This window comes from Aristolochia californica, unplaced genomic scaffold (genome assembly GCF_029961685.1).
Source record: "Aristolochia californica isolate CCGP_79_NKW_82.1479 unplaced genomic scaffold, dmAriCali1.0.hap1 SCAF_15, whole genome shotgun sequence".
Classification (NCBI taxonomy): domain Eukaryota; kingdom Viridiplantae; phylum Streptophyta; class Magnoliopsida; order Piperales; family Aristolochiaceae; genus Aristolochia; species Aristolochia californica.
In genome coordinates this window covers 20,073,892-20,096,690 of record NW_027181826.1, presented here as the reverse complement: position 1 = coordinate 20,096,690, position 22,799 = coordinate 20,073,892, and the positions used below count along the sequence as shown (strand labels likewise).

General features: G+C 34.3%; 1 protein-coding gene across 3 annotated transcripts; it reads right to left on the bottom strand.

Moving 5' to 3' along the window:
- Positions 1–10,157: 10,157 nt before the first annotated feature.
- LOC137951970 (protein LOW PSII ACCUMULATION 1, chloroplastic) lies at positions 10,158–22,799 on the bottom strand. 3 transcript variants are annotated; one of them, XM_068798981.1, is made up of 10 exons: positions 22,496–22,799; positions 21,668–21,771; positions 21,002–21,137; positions 20,507–20,738; positions 20,076–20,233; positions 19,556–19,744; positions 16,643–16,743; positions 13,761–13,857; positions 11,246–11,356; positions 10,158–10,599 (listed from the first exon to the last, which is right to left on the bottom strand). In XM_068798981.1, exons 1-9 carry the CDS (start codon positions 22,715–22,717, stop codon positions 11,282–11,284), a joined length of 1,314 nt encoding a protein of 437 aa, XP_068655082.1. In that variant the 5' UTR covers positions 22,718–22,799; the 3' UTR covers positions 10,158–10,599; positions 11,246–11,281. The 3 variants fall into 3 exon arrangements, with proteins under 3 accessions (XP_068655082.1, XP_068655081.1, XP_068655080.1); XM_068798980.1 differs by lacking the exon at positions 10,158–10,599 and adding an exon at positions 10,760–10,782; XM_068798979.1 differs by lacking the exon at positions 10,158–10,599 and having other exon boundaries at positions 11,073–11,356.

Here is a 22,799-nt window from a genome sequence, read left to right as displayed (position 1 = left end):
GTTGATATATGGTGAAGGGCATAAAGATCGTTTCTCTCTTGTACACTTACACATGCATGCATGTATTTTGGACCCATATCATGGTTATAAACCTTAGGGCTTTTTTTTTTTTTTTTTTTGGAATTGATAGATTTGTTTTTTTCAAATTTTGGTTGTCTGTAGATCAATAAAATATATTTAGAGGAATAATGTTTCAATGCTCTATGTCACCGATCAAATGCCACCATGACAACAAACAACAAAAAAAAATTAATTTTTTATTTTTTCTTACAAAAGTATCGGGAATAAGGGTGGGCACGGGTCAGGTCGGGGACGGGTTTCCTAAAAACCAAACCCGATTATTAGTTTACTCACTCCTGCATTTTAAATTTTGTATGGTGAAATTACTTATAGATTGAACAATTTTGGATTGTATCTTTTTAATTTTTGTGCAGAGAAATACTATAATTTTGTTATTCTATCCTCAACAAGATGACATGCAATGAATGGTGTGAGAGGCAGAAGAGGCAAGTACGATCATGCACACACCATAGGAACCAAAAAAAAATTGTTCTCAATGTTTCCCTAGAACCCTTGAGAAAATTTTCACCATTACACTCTAAAAACTGAAAAATACAAAGAAATTTTGTATATCTTTAGCCACATATAGCTCAATATACGATTTTCATACAACCCAATCTCCCTAATAAATTGTTGCTAGATTCTGTTAGTGTGTCAATGCCCACCTCTCTCAAGTTACTGTTAATATAATGTATTCATTGGCCCCTAATTATGAGGAGCGCCAATGTCGAGAGTGAGTAAATTAGTTAGTGGTTCCGGCCTAGAAGCTGATGAGGTCAAATTGTGACCCCAAGTGTGAACAGGAATTAATGGACGCAGCGAAAAATAGAGGCACACTCTGTACTGACCGTCGCAGCGGACAGAGGCCTCCATCGGCGTCGGAAGAGAAGGGAAGCTTCCTACCATCATTTCCGTAGTTGTCTCCCAGTTGTCTTCCTCGATTGAGTCCTACAAAACACCTATAAATAGAGGTGTTCTTCAGCAACAAATCGCATCCAGAATCATATATTTTCCCTATCTGTTTTATTTTAGTTTCTTCTTCTGTAAGTTCAGAAGCCATTGAAGCTCTTCTAAGAGCGTGTGGTGGGACGAAATCCGTTTGTATTTGAATAGAAATCAGTGTTAACTTTCTTCTTGATTGTTGTTAAGACGTTCTTGGGTTGAGCTTACTCTGTTTTACAGATTCTACCTTTTTCTTGGCTTTTCTATCTAGATTATCAGGTTCTAGATGAATATTTCACAAATAACATAAAAGAAAGGAAAAAATATATACCCTAACTTGGAGTGAAGCTTCTCCTTGAGAGATTTCAAGCTTCCCCCTCCTTTGCTATCATGAATACAATGGTGATTCAAAGAGATGAAAGTTTTCAAAAGTAAGATCAATCTCTTTCTCTCTAAAGCACTTTTGAAATGGATTTTGCAAGATAAAGCTTTGTGGCTTAAAATATATGCTAATAAATGCTCATGTCTCTCTTTACTCATGGTTTGGTGGGGTATTTATAGCTTCCCCGACTCAAACTAGCCTTTATTTGTCCATAACAAAAAATCAAACCATTGATTGATTGATCACTAGTAAGTGATTGATCGATCAATCGATTATAACGACTACTTTTTCTTCACAATGACTACTTATTGATCAATGGATGGATCCATTAACATGTTACATTTGCTCCAAAAAAGTTAAGTTGATCGACCATTTCCAGTAGCTGATCGATCGGTCGAGATTCCCTTTGGTTGCGTAATACAAGTATGATCGATTAGTGTATTTTCATTTGATCGATCATGCTTGAAGTCCCTTACTGTCAAGGTTCTGTTTGATCGATCTATCTAGTGGGATGATTGATCATTCCATGTTAATTCAGCTTGCCTTGATAGCTATGATTGATTGATCTCTATTGAATGATCGATCATGCGTTATAGTATGAAATGACCATGCTCTGGATAATCGATCAATCGATTGATCATATTTTTTATTTTTGGCCTTAACAATTATGGATGATCAATCATAGTTTGTAACTTCCATAATTAAAACGCCTTTAACTAATACTCTTCTATGAGACTTCCTCCTGTGATACTCATGTAAGACCCCACCATATTAATTTTCGCTAAGTGAAAGTCATGTGATACTCTTCCATATTTGTTCTTCAACAAATTACTAGTAGAGCGGGAGAGTGATCATTCTCCTGATCCTCCCTCAGAGTTATATATAGTTTTTTATGTATATTTTTTAATTTTATTTTCTATTTATATAATTTTTAATTTTTTTATTTTAATATTTTAATTATTTTATTACATTTTAAAGATTTTAATTCCTTTTTAATCATTTAAATTACTGAGATAAATTATTAAATGCATTAGTTTTAAGTTTAAAAAATTTTATATTTATTTAAATTAAATCACACATTTTTAAATTAAATTAATTTATATAAAAACGATAATTTTAAATTTTTAAGCTACACAATTTGCACAATTATTTGAAATAAATGATTATATGATTAGATTATTTAGATAAATATATTTTATAAATAAATTTAAAATAATAAAATCTTTATTTATATAAAATATTATGTAACACGAAATATAATAAATAATATAAATATTAATTTTATTCATAAATATATTATTATTTTAATAATTATTTGATATTTTCATTTTGGTAAATATATTTAAATTATTAAATGAAAGTGTTTAAATGCATAAGTCTATACTTAAGGTAAAAACTTAAATTATTTTATTTACATTTGCACACTAATTTAACTTATTATAAAAACAATATATTATTTAGTTTCTAAACTTTTTATTTAATTTAAATGTTTATGAAATGAAAATTAAATATTATTTAATACTAAAATATTACTATCTATAAATATTATTATTTATTTTCTTACCAACCTTTCAATACCAATTATTATAACAACATACATTAGAAATACTGATTACATCGATATTATATATTAAAATATGTTAAAATTATTAGCTATAAAATTTTACATCGATAAAATATGTTAGAATTATTAACTCTAAAATTTTACATCAATATTATAAAAATGCATCAACTACTAGATTATGAAGTATTAATAGCTTGTTAATTATTGTATTATATTATATATGTAACAATTAATGAAAAGAAAATAGGAAGCATTCATTATATTGATATTCATTCAAGATTTTTTTATATTTATTAAACTCTAATGATAATATAAAAATACCAATTCTAATTACTAAATTGTTAAAGGATGATACATATGACCTTTGCACTCTATCCTGTTCTAGATACTGATAAAAAACATTGTTACCAAAACATCACATTGCTTCACATTAACCAAATTAATATAAGTCATCCTATGTAATATGAAAATTTGTTAATCCGTAATGTTGAACATTTTCTTTTCCAATCTCAACCTAGCTTTGAAGGAGAGAACAAGAGAAGAGAGGATGGAATGACAATTTTGCTAGCTATTTATGATAAAAACAAATATGTATTTAAAGATAAAATGGACAGTAATTGGTATTATAAAAGTCATAAAATGAATTTGTAAGACACTTAAATGAAAAAATGTCTTAGACCTAAGTCAATCTAAGGTACATACACCAGCCAATTTTTATTTAACCATCATATTTAAATTGATGGACCTAAATTTCATTTTTTATTTTTACATACATTTTTTTACATCTTTATATTACATTGATGTCAGAGCTAAGTGGTTCCAGTCCACCTGGGTTAGGTACTTGGTTTTTCGCACTTAACAGGCCGGTGTGTTGGGTTGTATTGGCTAGGTGTTTGACATGGTATCAAAGTTGGGCACCACGTTTCACATTCGAATCCTGACGGAAGCGGTAGGGAACGGGAACGGGAATGGTGAGTGTTATTAGAGCTAGGTGGTTCCTGTCCACCTGGGTTAGGTACTTAGCTTTCCGCACTTAACAGACTGCTGTGTTGGGTTGTATTGGCTATGCGTTTGACACACATTTAATTTTAATTTATTTTAAAATAATTATTTTATTTTCGTTATATTTTATTTTTAATAATTTTTATTTAGATTATTTCCTTTTACTATTTAATTTCTAATAATTTTATTAATTATTAGTTTATTTTATTTTTATAGTTATTTTTAGTACTTCTTTTAACACAAGCTATTACATTAATTTAACTATATTTTTACGTGTACCTTATTATTTTCAAATGTTTATAGTTATTATTAAAATTTCTCTACTATTTGAATTTCTATTTTAAACAAAATAAGTAATATTATCAATTCAAAACTAATAACCATAAAATTATGAAAATTTATGTAATTTTATAAGTATAAATTAAGGAGAAATAAAAATAACTGGTATATAAAATTAATAACAGTATTAACTTCAATAATAAAAAAAATAAAAAATTTGAGATTTTAGAGGGGGATTTTTTTTGAATTATGTAAATAATTTATTTTGTTAAAAATATTAAATGTTATAAAGTATCTACTAATTTTCAGTTTTAAATAGTAATTAAGTGTCATTTCACATATTTTTTAAACTTATTTGATTTATTTTTTATTTTTTTGTAATTATTTTATTCTTCCAATTTATAGTTCAATTTTTAATAATTTTTTTAGAACATGCTATATAATATGTTATTTCAATTCTACTCTTATTTTATTTTATTGTCAATTTTATATTTTATTTTTAAATTTTTAAATATAAAATTATTTTAAAAATTATACATTTTTCCCAAAAAAAAGAAAAATTATACTGAATGCTTGCATAAGTGATTGCATAAGTGTTAGGTCCCCTTTTACCAATTTTCCACCACCTGATATAGGAGCTCCACTACTCATAACAACATGAATGGCTTTTTTTCATCTCCATCTGGTTGTGTAGTGGATGTCAGTCTTGTGAATACTTCATCAAATGCTTAACCGGTCCTCAGAGAACTTCTCTTTGGAGAGAAATGAGAGAAAATTAGTAGATAAATTCTTAGTTAAGTCACACTACTCTCCTTGTATTATCCTCATCAAAATGGTACAATCATAAAACCGGCCTATTGTAATGCCATATTTTTATGAACTTGGGCTTGGAAAGTTCAAATTTGAGTAGGTTTAGGGTTAAAAATACAAAGAGACTTGAGAAAGACGATTTGGAAGAAAAAGAACTCATGCTTATGTCTTGTGTGGCATTAGTGTTAAAGTTTATAGAAAGAGAATATTAAGTGGAAGAGGGTTAAGGTTTGGTGAAAAAAAAATCTTGAGAATTGTAATGTGAGACTGTGATTATTAGGGACCGTTTGTGCCATCATAGGAAAAAAAAACAACGTAAAAAATCATATATTTAATGTGATTGAATGAGTTAGGTCACTATTTATAAGTTTGTAGTGAAATAGCTATTTTTTTTCTCCATTGCACAAAAAAGTTTGGAGGGATGATCGATCATTTTGCTCTAACAACTAATTTTTTTTATTTCCTAAGGCCTAGTGATTTATCAAACGTTGATCATGCATTTAAAAAGTCAGATAAATTGTGATAATCGATCTTGTTTTATAGGCAATTCTCAATCATGCATTATACACGTGCTTTGTAGCATTCTAGATGATCAATCATACACAAAAATGATGATAAGTTGTGATTTTTAATTCTTGTCTTGCAAGAGTTGGGATGATTAATCACGCAATAAAGGATGATTGATCATGCATTATACTAGAAGATTATTACATTGATGTTCGTTCATATGTTTAAGTCAATGATCGATCATACCTATTGGCAGTGTGTGTTATTATGCTCTACGCATGGGTAATGCCAAAACTAAGTGATTAATTATGTCTAAAACATGTGTATGATATTTTAAAACATGGTTTTAGAAAACCCTTATGTCTTAATCCTCCAAAACATACTTTTACCTATAATTGGAATTTAGTTGGCTATCTGCTTACATATCTAGAGCTCTAGATATTTTCTTTGAAATTTAGACTCTAGATCTATAAGTTTTCATGCTTCATTGTATGTGCTTCTTGAAGATAACATGTTCTTCCTTTATATAGGGGTCTTTTGCATTGATTTCACCAATTCTTCCTCATAGACCTTGTGTGTGTTTCTTGAAGGCAAGGTGCATTTCTTGATCTTGAAATATATTATTTATAATCTCAGCTCATTGACTTAAGTTTTGTTATCATCAAAATCAGGGACTTGAGTCAATCTAGGTCAACAAGTAGTCCAGCTGCTAAATCAAATGTTGGTGTTTTGCTACATTTTAGAGTGAATTGGGCCAATTGCTTACAAGTTAGAGTTTCCCTCCATTGCATTGATTCATTTGGTTTCCTATTATCTTACCTAAAATTGGAATATGAGAGCACATGTCAATTTCATTTAGTCTCCCTCAATAGGACTATAAGGCACCTAGTCAAAGAGCTAACTCTCGTCCTCCACCAAAGTAGAGTTTGAGTTGGTGGATGCATCCATACTGAGGCATTAGTCTCTTGGAGACACCTCCAATACGCCAAGACCACTTGGGAAGATGAGGATACCTTTCACAATCAATTTCTAGATTTTTAGAACTTTGAGGGTAAGTTTCTATGAAGGAGGGGGTAGATAGATATGGTTTTGGTTATTTTTCACGTTCCAAGTCATAAGTATATCACTTTATATTATTCTGCAATATGTTTTCTTTGAGGACATGTTTATGGTTTTCGTTGGCGGAACCTCTTCTAGCCATTTTTTCGTTGGAAGGGTTCTCTGACATGCTTCTGTTATTAAAGGTTCCACCAACAAAATTTTAATTCGCTACAAAAGTTTGAAAGCTCTAATAACAAAATCCATTTTCGCTAGTAGAAGTTCAAAACTCCACTAGTAAAAATTGAAATTCACTAACAAAGATCTAACATGTAATAGCGATTTTACTATTTTTTATGGAAAATATTTGAAAAAAAAATTTTAATCTTCTTCCAACTAATTTCTCATTTATGCCATTAGAAGTATTTATTAAAATAATTTTTATTATTATTTTCACTTGTTTAATAATCAAATTAAAAATAATGAGAGTTGAATTTCAATTTTGGCTAAGAATGTACGAATTTTCATCGAATTGATAACACCAAAAAATGGTGTTCTAGAAGTTTCACCTTGTTGTGGTTGATTTTTTATTCCACTAAAAAAGGTGATAGTTTTCAGTAAAATGAAACACCAAAAAATGATGTTCTGGAAATTTTTGCATGTGGAGGAAATTTTCTTTTATTTTTTAAACGCCATTTCTTCACACAATATTAATTCTGCTTAAACTTTCTCTTGTTTTTGGTGAAAAATTATCGTCAACATATGATTCCCTTGAGTTTCACCCAAAGTCAACTTTTCTCCACTTATCTCTTTCTTGGCATCTCAGGGAGGTGAATTGAGTGTAAATCAAAAAATTAATTACAACAAAAACATAAATACAAATTGAAAAGGCAAACACGCAACCACAAAAGAGACAAGGATTTTTTATTAATTATTCCCTTAGTAGTAGTCACAACTCAAGAACTCTTGCTCAAGAAAATTCATTGATCTCTGTTTAGTGAAATTACAAAATATTTACGACTCCTTTGGGCCCACTAGGTGCAATCCCCGATTGCACGCCCAAAATCTCTCGCTAAGAGATTTCCTTATACAACAACTAAATTTTGGCTTTAGACAACTTTACCCTAGATTCTAGGTTTTAAAAAACCTTAATAAGACAAATCAAATTACAAAAGTGGAAAATAAAACTTACAACCATATGGAGAGAGTCGGTCCAATTCAAGCTCTTCCAAACCTTTAAGCACTAACTAGTAAATGAATTTGGATCTTGAACTAGAATGAGAGTGAAAAATGAATGAGAAAGGAATGAATTTGGATCTTGAACTAGAATGAGAGTGAAAATGAATGAGAAAGGCTAAAAGGATTTGAGAAAATGAGCAAGAAACTCTCTTTCAGTAGTATACTTACAAAGTTTTACTATTTAAAGTTAGAAAGCAAAACTAGTTGTTTTAGAACATTGAAGAAAAGTCAACTAAGATAGGTCTACAACATTGATTGATCAATCAAAGCCTTTTAATGGCTCTATTTTTGGAATGTTTCAAGCATAATGGTTGATCAATGAAAGCAAGAATGATCAATTGAACGTTTTATAGAAATCTCGCAATATTTTGGTTGATGATCAATCACTGTAAACGATGATCAATCAATTGACTCATCGATTGACCAATCATATAAAGGATGATCGATCAATGAATTTGTTGTGTTCAGGTTATAGATAACACCTTAATTTCAACTCTTTTTGAGATTCAAATCAATTTGAAACTTGTAGGATGGTTCTTATGGTTTTAAAATATAATGCCCTAATATCGTTTATAAAGAATTAATAATTGATATGGTTCAAACATCTTGAATTTCAAATCAAGATTAAATTTAGTAAAAACTTTAGGTATAATTCCTAAAAAAAATTGAAATATTTGTATTATGATTTTGTTCACAATTTTGAAATATAATTGATGTATGTTATATTCATGCTAAGACAAGCTTTAGAAGATGAAATACTACTTTTACATTGCTAAAGTTCTTAAGTTCTAGATTTATATTCTAGACTCTAATCTTCAATTCTTCAATATTTCTTCTTGTAAGTTTTTTCTTTTTAGCAACAATTCTTTAATGTCTTCTACCTTTGGGTCTCGTGTTGGCAACTTGATTCCTACGAATATTGAAAAAACAAAAAAATTGTCCCCAATGGTACGAAAAATTTTCTCAACAAGAAAATCTTCTTACGACATTTTTTTGTATACTTTCTATCGATACAAACACATGGGTTGAAAGAAAATTAAAGAGTTAAGATTTGCTGAAATAGAAAAATCTAAGGCTATGATTCTTGCCATCCTTTCAACTCCAGTTGTTTTTTGCTGTTACATGTCTGAACCCAGAGAAGGAATCCATCTAAAGAGCACAATGATTGAAGGGAGACGAGGGACAATGTGGGTTAGATAGTAGGAGACGGTCTCTTCCCTTCCACAAGTTCTTGTGGCGAGAAGTAACCAAGAGGAAGAAGACAGGTACGTCTCTTTCTTCATTTGGCAGATTGGACCTGCTCTTCCATTCCAGTTGTGAGCAAGAGTCGTCAAGACATCCGCTGCCATGAAGGTGACTCTTCACCCCAAAAGGTTTTTGCAGTTTTATGGCTGATCTAAACCCCACAGCAGCTTAAGCCTTTTCATTTTTTTTTTTGTCTTCTACGTTGCTGCTGTTCATGCTTGATTGGCTCAAGCTCCAGGCGGACGCTCACCACACGAAATGGGAAAAAGAATCCAAAGCAAAATGAGAAACAAAAGCCGCCGAAACCTTTTAGAAACCGACAAGAAACTAATACCGTGAAGATACTGTTAGTGGAAGATATATTTTAATGGAGTTATTGTCTGAAAGGGATGGAGTTGAAGTCGATATCTGCTCTAAGATCAGGTTGGCAAAGCGCCGCGTATTTTTCATCTAAATCTTCTATTAGTCTGTTGTAGAATGATGTAAACCGTTACTCATCTTGATAAAGATCAACCTCGAGGACGACAACAGGTGATAATACAGAATATTTGATGACAAGTATATTAATGGTGATGACAAGATTGAAGGATGAATTAGATGCAGACGGATTTGCTGATCAAAGCAGAGCAGCAGAGAGTTGTTCTTCACCAATTTTCCATCATGTACAGTCCTCACTCTTCATTGGCGTAGTGAAAGTTCAACTTGTAGTGGAAGAGAAGAAGGCTACGGTCATGAAAATTACAACAAAATATGAAAATTAAAAATTAAAATATTAATAAATAATTAAATGTTTATAAAAATACAAATGACGAAAATACTCTTCAATTTGATCATTAATTAATTTAAATTAATTAAAAATATTTAAAAGTAGTTCTTTATCTATTATATATTAACAAAATTAAAACCCTCAAATGTAATATTTCACACATATTTAAAATAATAAAATATCCTTTTATTATTTTATGACTATTAAAACACCCTCTACAAGAGTCACAGCAGTCTTAATCTTCTTCTAAAGGAGACAGAAAAAACAGAAGATGGGGAAAAAAGGAATTTAAGTGAATCCAGTAAAACAAATACGATCCTGAAACCTGGAAAGCCAAGAAGGCTTCCATTAGTCAAAATACCCAGAATGCCAAGGAGGCTTTCCATTAGTCAAAAACCTAGAATGCCAAGGAGGCTTCCCTTAGAGAGTGGTTTCTAATGGAAGCCACTGAATATCTAATGGAACTTTGAACATCTGCTACTGCTAATAATCTAACCAATTAGTCCTGTTTTTGCGTTACCAAAGATTTCCATGGGAGAAACTGAGCACTTCAAATTGTAAACAAATGGGCAAAGTTTGTGAATGCGTGGGATTGATGGTAGTGGTTGTTATGTGCCAAATATATAGCTGCAAAAAATATATAGCTCCTCATGCCCTACGTTTGCAGCTATTGACTGTTCCAACATGCTGAACTCACCCACCGTAATGAAAGTAGTTCTCGAGAATGAAAGCAAGATATGCCGCCACAAGAGTAAAGATAGCCTGCTGAATATCCAAACACGCAGTATAGGGAAGCAGATCAGTATCCAGAAAATGTGATCAATTATATCTAACAGCAAGTCTAGGATATGAATTGAGTCCAAAGGAACCGTTTAACCTTAGTCAAACTCATGCCTTTCAAGAGTCCAATCAGTTTTGCCCCAGCCATGATTGATACCAATTCCCAACCTTCAAATGAACCAACCCTCTTTAAATATCGAGTTGATTAACCCATTTTACGAGCAAAGTAGGCGAGTCTTCAAACAATGTTTTAAATAGTCTTCAATGTAAAGAAGCATTGAATCATGTTTTATCTCAAACACATATTTACCAAATCACTCTCATACATAAGTGGGTAATTATCAAATTGGGTATAGAACAATCCATACCCATAATCAGTTAATCAGATAGGAATAACCTTTACCCATTTCTATTTCATTTAATAAACGATTAACAGGTGATCAGGTAACACAAATGCCTAATCGTGTAAGAAGTTCTGCTCCATTTTCCTTCCATTTAATAAACAATGAACAGAAAATCAATTAAACCGTAAAATTTACACCCCTACATGGTAAACACAAACAAGCGGCAACTAAGAATTTGAAATACTAACTCTACCAAGAAATTTACGTATATCACAATAATATCAGACCTATCTCATGCAAGCAGCATTTTTTGCAGCAATAACTCATCTTTCTAGCTTGCTGAGTAACGCTTCCATTGGGGGAAGCTCCTTCACGATCTGTGACCAATCGGGCATTCCCTAAACGAGAGAAAGGAGTATTAGTTACAGTACATGAATGACATTTTATGGGTCAATAAAAACAGGTACCAAGTAAGAAAGAGGCATACAAGATTGCAAGATTGAAACTGCTTGTTACAATGTGCAGTCAATGACAGATACACCACCTACTTAAGCCATTTAAGAATGAACACTATTCAAACTATTTCCTTTTCTTTTTTTCGTTGGCAAGAAGCAGATCAACCCAACGAAAAAGGGAAACTGGTCCAATTCAAAACCAATATGAATTCTTGCCTCTACTAATTGAAGTGAACTTATGTAAAAAGAATACATAAAGGACACTCAAAATCTTCAATAAATTGAGAAGCAACGGAAAATACCAGTGACTTCTGTTTGAAACCTCCAGAAAAAACGCAGAACAGCTTTGACCTGCAAATCTAGTACATCATTTTTTTATGGGATTCATAGAACCTCCCAAGGAGTTCTCTTATGTAGTTCCGATGTGTAAAATGTTGCCTATTTTATGTAGTAAATGAAATTTTCTTTCTTCATTTATACACAAGTAGAGAAGAAAATTATTCTATGCCCTCTAGCACGTAGGATTCTACAATAATAGAATTAAAAGCCCTTCTCCAAAGGTTGGAGACTTGTTCAAAAGATATTTTGTACAACATTTTGTATTTTAAGGGGTTTCTTTGATGTAATTAGTGGGGCTACCAAAAGAAAGAGTCCTCCGAGAAGATTCCTGGTGTACTTTGATGAAATTCTACATACATCTAGTACTATTTGCATCTCTTGGTGGATTCTCTAGCTAGGGAAGGTGCTAATGATATGAACCTACCTAACTTTGCCCCAAAAGCTAGCTTGTAGGGAGAGGTTTGCAAACCCTCTCATATAACATCCAAGACCGTCCTTGCTAACCGATGTGGGACTAACCGGGACTCATCATACCCGACCCCTTTAAACTGCACGCCCACGTGCAGATATTACGCATTGCACGCCCACATGGGGATATTACGCACCGCACGGGCCACGGATATTACACACCATACGGGCCACAGCAGGGAACCGGTGTATGGGTCCATTGACTAACCACATACGACTAGACAAGGCATGGCTCTAATACCAAATGATATGAACCTGCCTAACTCTGCCCCAAAAGCTAGCTTGTAGGGAGAGGTATGCAAACTCTCTCATATAACATCCAAGACCGTCCTTGCTAACCGATGTGGGACTAACTGGACTCGTCAGCTAATAGGCAACACCTTTATTGTTGGCAAATCTTGACCTATTGAATACTTTTTTTTTCTTTTTCTTTTTTGTGAACTTCTCCCTTGATGTAACCTCTCCACTTGAGGAGTTTTTCCGATGACACCTTATTTTTTCTTTCCTATACAAAAAAGAAGAATATAAGGGAGGAGGGGTGGAGGTCGACTTCTCTCACTTTGTCTTCATTGTCATAAACTCTCTCACTTCCCTCTTCTTCTCAACCTCTTCGAAATCTACTTCAATTTTAAAATTATTTTATAGAGTTTGTCTTCTTCCTTCTTTTTATAAACCTTCAATTTCTTTGGAAAGCTCTGACTTCCTCAAATTTATCTGTTATTGTTTCCACATGAAACATGCACTACCTCATTGCTATAGAACAAGTCTCCTCCAAGCATCAATTCATTTGCAGAGGCAATCTTATGTATGTTTCATTGTACACTTTTATTATTTATATGCTCCACTTTGAGGGCCTGCTTGTGTAACATCTCTGTAAAGTTGTTTAGGCCCTCTTTTGTGGGTATACAAGTGGATTATTTACATATAGGCCCACATATGAGTACCTACTCTAATACCATGTAAAATTGGGTCCAAGGCTCATCCCAAAATGACTAGTTAACTTAGGAAACCTCTTTCCCAACTAATAAAATCAAGATCTTTGTACTCACTAATCCATGTGGGACTATTCCTTAACAATCCTAATTGAGATAATGTTATTTAATTCTTTTACTTAGTTTTCCATATTTAAGTTCCCTATTTTTATTTTAAGTCAGGAGCGTATTTGTAACTTGTTAATTTAGTTACCAAAATATGTAGAGGATAGACGGATCAAGTAATCAATCTATGGACTGGTCAAGTTAAATTAGTTCTCTCCTACACTCTCCTCTGATTCTCTTTTTTTTTTCTTCATTCTTTCTTCTCTACTGTCTACCTCACTAAAACCTAGAAGTGTAGTCTCAACTTTGTGCTTTATTATTCTTAGTTTCTCTTCTCCTTTAAGTCATAGGTCCTAATTAGTTTGTCATCTTTTTTGTGCATCACTATATGCTGTACAGTAACGAAGCTAGGAGATGATGAATGAACAACCAGAAGCCACGTGATAAACATTTTACTCATCCACATAACTCATATGGCATCCAGCCCAATTTTATGTTATTACCTTCCCAGATCTTCGAACACGGCCATCAAAACGCAAAATGATGTACACATCTTCACCTGGAGTAACTCCTTCTGATATCTGCTGATCACGTATCCACCTAAACAATATACTCCATGAGTATAGAGAAAGTGTAGAAATCTTAAAAAGTCATTCCCAAATTGGGTAATTGCATGCTTAGTCAATTGAGCACAATAAGCTTAAAAAGTAATTAAATTATTGAAGGAGCTGGTTCCATTTGTCTTCTAATGATAGTGCACTAGCTTATAAATGTTATTGCTTTAGTCACTCATACCATTTTTTTTTTTTTAATTTCAGCATAAGTTACTTTACATAAAATCTGATCAATGGCTTGGATCACTTAAACACTTATTAAGAAGACCTATATCAGTTGGATAAAGAAGCCTTCAGAGGCAAAAGTGATTCCCAAAGTTCATCTTTAGGACTAAAGAGGCAGTGCTCTTCTTGAATTCAGCCATGGAGATCATGCTACCCCCGACGTAAGGGAACATACTGATAAAAGCCAATTTTAGTAAAATCATAGGTAAACCATCCTAGGGAAGAGGTACAAATTGTAATCTTCAGGTATTTATTTTTAGAAAGTCTAGGAGGTGCCACTTGTGGGGTACTCTTGTAATTTATTTGGCAATTCAAAAGAGTCTTAGATAAAGTAGATAGGTTAAGAAGTCAAAGATATGGTGAAAGACTTATTAAGAGTCCTAGATAGAGTTTTAGATGAGACAGAGTTTGGGTCCTAGTCTTAGATTAGTCCTACTTTTGAATCAAAGTAGAAATTTGTCTTATCTTTTGGATGTAAAGCCCAACTATAAATAGAGAGCTGGACTAAGGGTGAAAGCATGCCTAAAAGCCAAAGAATTTATTTTAATTTGGTTTCTTACTTCTCCTCTCTTTTCTTCTCTCTTCTCCTTTTCTCCCTCTACTTTGCCTCTCTCTTCCCTTCTCTCTTATTCCAGCCTTCTTAACCTCTCTTTCAACTCTTTCTTGCACTTTTAAGAAAAGATAAAACATTTCCCAAGGCGGTTCTATCACATATCAAATTCTTAAATGTGGATGTTACCTTCTAGCAACTGTTTGTGCAAACAGCAGATTAGAATAGTATGATTTTTTTTTCAAATGGTGAGAATTGTATTACAAGGAAGGAAGAATACATAAAAATATGCATCAAGCAGCTGCACTTACATCATTAGCAAGAAAATAACAAAATAAACCAGCAAGTGACCCAAACAAAATAAAAAGAAACATGCAGTATGTCCCCAAAAATTAAGAAACAAATGGTAAATGAACCCCTCAACAATGTGCTGTAAAGGAACTCCTAGACTTGGCAATTTGATCAGAGCCATAGTTAGATCATTGACTTCCACGAGGAACAATATTATATATATATACTTATTTCCCCAAAAATCACATCTCAGAGCTTATATTTTGGCTGAATCCTGCAAGTTTATACCTCCGCAATGCCAGAATATTTTTTTCTATGCTGGAAATGACAATTAACAGGAAACGAAAATACAGCATATAAATCAAGCCATCAGAGCCAAAAAAAAAATGCGAGCTCCAAAATAATATTGACAGTTTCAAATCTACCAACAAGATGGAAATCCAAAACATCATCTAGCAATTCCACCTATATCGTGACTTTATCGAATCTTCAATGTTTGCCTGCTCAAGAAGAAGCTAAGTTCTATGGTTGATCCAGCTGTCCCATCACTGATCTTGCTACAGCTTCACGCGACCTCAATCCTTCATCAAATTTACAATGAACGAGCAGTGTTGGCAATTCACTGCTGAGGAACTTGTTTGTGTGGGACAGTTTCTGGCCAGAAGGTGCTGTGAAGGACGATAACCACATGGAACCTTTCTGTTTTTTTTTTAAACGGTGATGATTTTATTTCAAAAGAAAGCAAGAAAATACATCAAGGGAGGCCTCCCCTTACACCAAGAGATTGAAGGGAGGGACCCAATTTAGTACAAGAGTCAACAGCCGTGATCTAAATACATGAGACAAAGAGCAGGAAATAGAGGAGACAATATCCATAACCACATTGAACCTTGATAACAAGGTTCTTCAGATGAAGAGGAAATAACAACGGCATGATGGACAAGCTGGCCCCACTAGGTTCAACAACTTCACAGGAATCACGCCATGCTAGAGCCTATAGGCCCAGATAATAGATGCATGCTTACACAATACTTTCTGCTGGATTGATTCTCAATTTGCAACTATCCTATATCAGATATTTCTTGATTAGGTAATTTCCTTTGTGAATAGTTCTCCAATTTTGGTTTATCAGATATTCCCAGTTCAATCATTGCAAAGAGCAATTTGAAGGAGCTAACTCTCATAATAGATCAAGTCTAATGAGGAACTTTCATTCAGAAAGATCAAGATTCTGTCAGTTGCTGTGTCTTTGCTTCAAATTCCCAGTTCAAAAATCTCAGAACACCACTCACTCAAAATTTGTCTTCTTCTTTGTTTTTGTAAGTCCTTTTGCTGTATCAACTCACAAATCAACACTAGCCTAGACTGTGCATAATAAGAAGGGTTGTGCGACTCAAGAGGTCGACTTGAAACTCAGCCAAGTCGACCCAGCTTTGGGAGGAGACGAGTTGGTTTGGGGGTGAACTTGTCCCTCTTATTTTCCAGTGAGTTCCACCTGAGTTTATAGGGATAACCTGACCGGGATGTCACTGGATCTGAGTTATGTCTCAAGTGCAGGTTGTATAAGCCTGATAATAAGTACTAGTGAGGCTTGAACCTATGACATCACAGTAAGAAACACTGAAGGTGGTCATACAGCAGGTTCAGTCCACATGATTAAATAGCCATTCTAAAAGCAGATACACAAGAAATGACGAAAACTGACCTTTCCCATTCTGTTGGAGATACAACTTCTGCCTTAAACCGCATTTCTGCTTTCAAGCGTGATTTTGCAGTTACAGATTGAGTTCTTTTCTCAAAATCTTCCTACAATTGACGATCACTATATGTCAAGACACAGAAAGACATAGCAGTTACCTCTCGCTTCAAACAATTTTAAAATGTCAATATAAAGATTTAAGAGGTTGCACAATTGATTTCTTCTTTTGAAAAGAATGGAGATTTTGTGAAGAAAAAAAGGGGACCAGCAAGCCCCCAACAAAAAAATTACATAGCTTGCTTAGGATGGAAATGATTGCTCAACTGATTTGTTTGTAAAAGAGTCAGTACAGTCCCATGATGGCGAGGATCAGTTAGTGTGGAAATCTGATTCTACAAGGACCTTTACTGTTTCGTCTTTTCATTCATATTTTAGAAAGTAGTATTGTTTGACTTCCAGCTTCATCACTTGTTTGGTCTAATCCCTCTCCCTCTAAAGTAAGACATTTGTTGTGGTATGCTCCCAAGGGTAATAGAGAATGAGACTTGTTAGGAAATTTTTACTACTCACCATTTTCAAGGTACAACACTAACAATAATGGAGAATGACAGTTGCTAGCATGTTTTTCCAATCTGACGGTGAACCTGGATTTTAATGGTCCGGGTAGGACTGGGGCATGGAACTTGCCCCCTTGGTTTTGGGCAAGTCCCCTTTGGACTGCCCTGAGTCCAACTCTGGACTCGGGTTGAACCGACCCAACTCAGCTAACTCAACCCGGATTTTGAAGAACCCAGGTCGGGTCCGATCTCAGGTCTTGATGGCGCACATTGGTAGTGGCTTAAAGTTCATACCCATCGTGTGAGGGTTCCTTTCTACCGATCTTTGCTACTCCCAATGATAATTTCTCTTTGTAGAGAAATATGATTGATGCACTGTTTGATGTGTTGAAACTAGACTCAAAAAACTATCTGGTAAGGTAGAATTTATAATGTAAAAAGTAATATTTCATAATCCCAATTCAGATTCAAGTCAGATCATAGAGGTTGGCAGGACAAACAATCATAGATGAAAAAAACACCAAGTTTGGCTCCACCAAAGCTTGGTGTCGAGCAAGAAGGACACGCAATAGAAAAAAATCCTCAAAACTTTCACTAATCTTCTCTTTATCCCTCGAATCAAACCTAACTCTGATACCAATATTACATACCTTGGAAGGAGAATAACAAAATTTTGGATTTTGGGGCAAAAGAGAAGAGAGAAAGGAGAGAGTGAGAGTCAAGAATTTGGAGAGGAAAAAAAAACAAGCTACTTCAGTGTTTCCAAGTTTTTTTTTTTTTTAACATGTCTCTTCAACTCCTTAGAGACAACTCTTAACCCTAATTTATGCCAATTATTCATCTTCAACTAAACTACTCGGAACTATCAATCTTGCTAGAAAATATGATTAGGGGTATTTTGGTAATTCTACCTATGTAATATTTACTCCTAGTGGTCAAATAGCATGTTAGGAAAATCTGACCTATTTTATTAAGTGTATTAGGATAACATGTGCTAAGGGGCATTTTTTGTCCTTTTATTCCTTTTTTACTTAAAGTGATAAAAGAGACAGGGGTAGAGTGCTGCCCTGACGTGGGCAGCTTCTCTCATGCTGCTTTTCATCCTTTTCTTCTTCTCTCTTTCTCTCATTTCTTCTCCTCTCTTTCTCTCATCTCTTCTCCTCTTTATTACTTTAAATTCATATGTTAACACATGGTATCAGAGTGATAGAATCCAAGTTTGGGAATTTTTTGTGAAGTTCTTCTCCACTCTTCTCAAGTTTCAATTTTCACGAGAGGTTTCTCAATAATTTCCTGGGTTGAATGCATAAAGGCCAGATCTTTCCTCTTTTATTTTGCCATAGCCACCAGTTTGATGGCTTCTACAACTTAATGAGCTAAATTTGGCGGAAGCTCGGAAGGAAACCCAGGCCTCAAGGAGACAACATTTTTTACGGTTTTTAGAGATCATTCGGGTTTGACCATCCAAGTATATTCTGCTCCTTTGAGTAATGTGATTCCACTTGTGCAGAGATTCATGCTCTCTTATGTGAATTGGGAATTTTTATTCAGTTTTATTCCTGCCCATTGGTTGTAGAAGGAGATTTGGCATGGGAAATAAGATGGTCCTCCTAAGATAAAAGTACTATCTAGGTGTGTTACACCATATGTGAAATATTAAGATTAGCTATATGAAATTTTAGCAATCCTTTGTATAAAAAAGAGTTCTATGATTCTGTAATAAGTTGGGGTTGTTTCACGTATATGCCCCACATGAGGGGGAGAGTCAAGCTTTATTTATTATGGGGGTAGAATAGTCATGTTATTTAATGTTGATTCAGAAGAGTTGTCAAGTAAGAAGCATTCTTGTCCTTTTATGTAAATCCATTAAGAGACTTAATGAAAGAGATGGGGCTTGCTGGGTTGATGCAAACCCTCTCCTTTGCTGTTTTCTTCTATTTTCTCCCTTTTCTTCTTAATTGCAGATTGATTTATGGTTAGTAAGGTCGAGCGGGTATGCAGCATTACATGCTACTGCAGGGGATCAAAGTGAGTACTTAACAGAGAAGATGGACAACTGGAACAGTATGAGAGAGAGAGAGAGAGAGAGAGAGAAAGGAGGAGCAGAGATGATTGAGATTAGGATGCTCAACCACTCTTATTTAATTCCCTGTTTGTGTAATGTTCTAGCAACTATAGAAATAGGGGCAACCAGTAAAAAGAAAATAACAACCTAACTTACGCTAACTATAAACTCAACATAATGGTATATAGAAACATATTACTCCAAACTTCACCTTCAAGAAATTAAGACTATACTTATCCAGCTTTGAGATAATATCAACCCTAGTAGTTGAGTTAAACAGGAACCAAGTAAACATACCCCAATCGAAGGAAGAGAAGCAGCTGCCTTTGCTGACAAGCCAAAGCCTTTTCTCTGCACAGGTTGCTTTCTATCTTCATCCCAAATCAGAGGGACCAGAAGAACTCCTCGCTTAAGGAGTTCAGTCCGAAACCTTTCAGCCTTCTGAAGAGCTTCATAAACACTTTCTCTACTTCCTGCCAAAATAACCTAGAAACATCTTGTTCAGAGTGGCTAAAAAACAACATTTACAGACTAATAAAAGCATTGGAAGGGTCTTTCTACTCCATGAAATATTGATAGAGTTGGTCAAGCAAGCTCAACAGGGTTCCAGTGATGGGCAAACACTGAGCTACAAACGATTCTGCATATTCTGAACTTTTGGAAACTACTCAGGCCTAATTTAATTTGCTTTCCAGTCCCTGGGGTGCCACTTAGAAATGAAACCCTCAGAGGTTGAGCCTTCTGGCTGTTGAGCTGCAGGACTGATGTAATTCATATAGTGTTGATAAACATTTCAGAGGACGTCAGGAATACTAACTGGTCTACTAGTATCTCGAAGCTGCACAAGTTCAACAATCCGATTGGTTGAAAGCCGCAACGGCAACCTTGAGAGAGTTTCATCCCGAGATATCTGTGCTAGTTGTTCCTCTTCTTTCTTGTTGTCCCAAAAAAATAAACCCACAAGCGCAACAATACCTGTATGGTGCTGATTCTAAACCTTGGTTAAAATCATGAAATTATCAGCAGTCAGAAGTGAAATTCAAGACAGGGTTGTCTTGATTTTATTGATAAATTCATAATGGAATACAAAGTCAAAATACAGGATTGTGGGAAACACAAAAGATAAATTTATTCAAGTTTGTTGAAGCTATATCACTAAAGTCTTGATAGATTGATGCAAATTCCTTAAAAAACATGAACTATAGGTTCGAAAACAGATATCTATTTCAAGTTCACAACCCAATCTACCTCCAACATTTATGGCAGCATTTCCAGCAGTCTCCCAGATATCAGGAGCACCATCACCACCTTGAATGGCACGAATTAATCTAGGAACAGTAAAAAAAGTTGAAATTCCAGCTGCTGCTATAAGTGCAACGTAAAAGAATCTTCGGACACCTCGAAATGGTGCCTGAACTTCACTAATGAGCTTGAGGTCTCTCCTAAAACTGGATCCAATATCTTCACCACCCAATATTGCCTGCAAAGTCAATTAATAATAAGATATTGGTCCTAATTTTGAACCTTCTCTATGTATAAGAAACTTATTATATGATTTTTTAAAAAAAAAAACTCAAAATTAAAATGAAAAACTTGGTTGAAAACTGATAGTTACGTATCTCTGGATATCTTATTGCAAGGACCAACAGGAGTAGGTAAAAGGAAAAAGGATATCATATACTCACATCTAGTCGAAGGTCCCATAAAAAACACAAGAAAGTAAAAGAATAAAAGGAGTAGCACCTCTTCTTGCAACTCTTTAAATTCTGGTGATGCTCTGAATGAGGCCAAATCTGGATCATTGAGAATGGTGCCAAATTTCAGATTGTACTCCCGCAAAGCAGTCCGCAGACATGCCGCAGCTTTCTGTACTTCACCTCTGCCACAGTGAGAAAGAAGTGAGGGAGAGTCATTTCATTTGATGCAGTAAATGAATTAAGACATAAGTGCATATGTGAATTTCGATGTACAGCAGCATGCCAAGTGAAGTTGGATCAGTTTGAATGACCCTAACCCAATAAGAAGAACCAGCACTAAAGCCCAGAAGCCCATGTATTTAGGATATTAAATCTTTCTTTATGTTCTGTTTATTTACCAGTGAAGGGCTTATGACATATGATGACTAGGAATGTTTAGTTCCTTTTGATAAACTTTTTGTCAAAATATATTTAAGACTGTAATTGGGAGAATTAGAATTACTGAAACAAATTTTCCAGAAGCAATTGCAATACTTTTCTATTGGTTAGGTTTCTAACTAGGAAATCCTCAATGTCTTGGTACTTTAGATTGAAATTTAACCAAAAGTTTTAGAAGTAAACAGAACTTTGACAATCAAGATGCATGAAATGAGGTTCAGAAAGAATGTATTCTTAGTGAAGTTGTATATTCTTCTAAAAAGTAAGGGCTTACCTGTATGCATGGCAACAAGCTTTGTTATATAATGCAGCTTGGGCTTCCACAGGCGTTGGATCTAAATCCAATGCAGCTTCAAACTGGTTAAGAGCATCCTTGACCTAGCACATTTGTAAGTATAGGCCGTAAACACTCATTCAAAGTAGTTATGAGAAATGAAGAATCATAGAACTCAATAAAAGGATGAATAGCTGCTTGCTCCTCAAGAGAAATCATTTCAAATTGAAAGGCAAAAGATATCACTGATAATTATCTTGTTGATATCTGATGACACGACTATAAAGATCAGTTTCTACACTAAACACTGAAAAATGTAAGAAATACACTAGAAAATGAAGGAAGCTGCTATAACCTATTTACAGCGTTTCCAAAGGAATAAATTCGTTTGAACTACAGAAAATTTAGAAAAGAAAAAAGCGGTTTCGTAAGAAACCCGAGCGCTTGAAGTTTCTACCAGACGTTATCTCAGGAGAAAGAGAAAGATGTACAAAAAACGCATGCAAGCTGAATGAAATAGGGAATGACTCTGCCAAGCCATTCAAGTATACGCGTGGGATGAACCATATCTGAGCCGTAAAGCGATATCATCGATAGCAACTCGTATAAGTTCAAACTCCGATAAGAAAAACGACAACAATTAGGTGTTTAAACCAAAACATTCTTACAAAGATGAATTTTATGAGAATTATACGTGTGAACCGGTAGTAGACAAAGTAAAAAAGTAAACAGAAAAAGAGAACGGCGAACAATCCCTGGTTACGAAAAAAAGGAAATCAGGAATATTAAAGTAGAGATAACAATATAATAAAATGAAATGCGTATTACCCGTCCTTTGGAGAAGAGTGAGAGACCCAAGTTGACGCATGATTCTGCAGTCACTGCCTTCTTTCCAGACGAAGGAGACGGTGAAGTTGAAGATGACGAGCAGGAAACGAGAAAACAGGTGCTAACTGACCCTGACTTTGTGCGGCTTCTGGTGGGAAACCACTGTTCAGGCTTCCGGAAGAATAACGGAAGCTGCAGAGAGGCAATAGAGGCCGCAGCCATTGACAGAAAACTGAGGAAGCTCTGCACGTGCTGTGGCTTAGTCCGTCCAAAGACGGGGGGCGTAGCCAACGCCGCTCATCAC

What these genes read in the sequence shown, in the direction of transcription:
- LOC137951970 (XM_068798981.1), bottom strand. Translation starts at nt 22,717, where the DNA reads ATGGCTGCGGCCTCTATTGCCTCTCTGCAGCTTCCGTTATTCTTCCGG. An exon ending in CTTCTCTTCCTTCGATTGGG is followed by an intron (nt 16,744 to 19,555) that starts GTATGTTTACTT and finishes CGTCAATTGTAG; the next exon opens with GAAGATTTTGAGAAAAGAAC. An exon ending in GTGTTCGAAGATCTGGGAAG is followed by an intron (nt 11,357 to 13,760) that starts GTAATAACATAA and finishes TCTCTCGTTTAG; the next exon opens with GGAATGCCCGATTGGTCACA.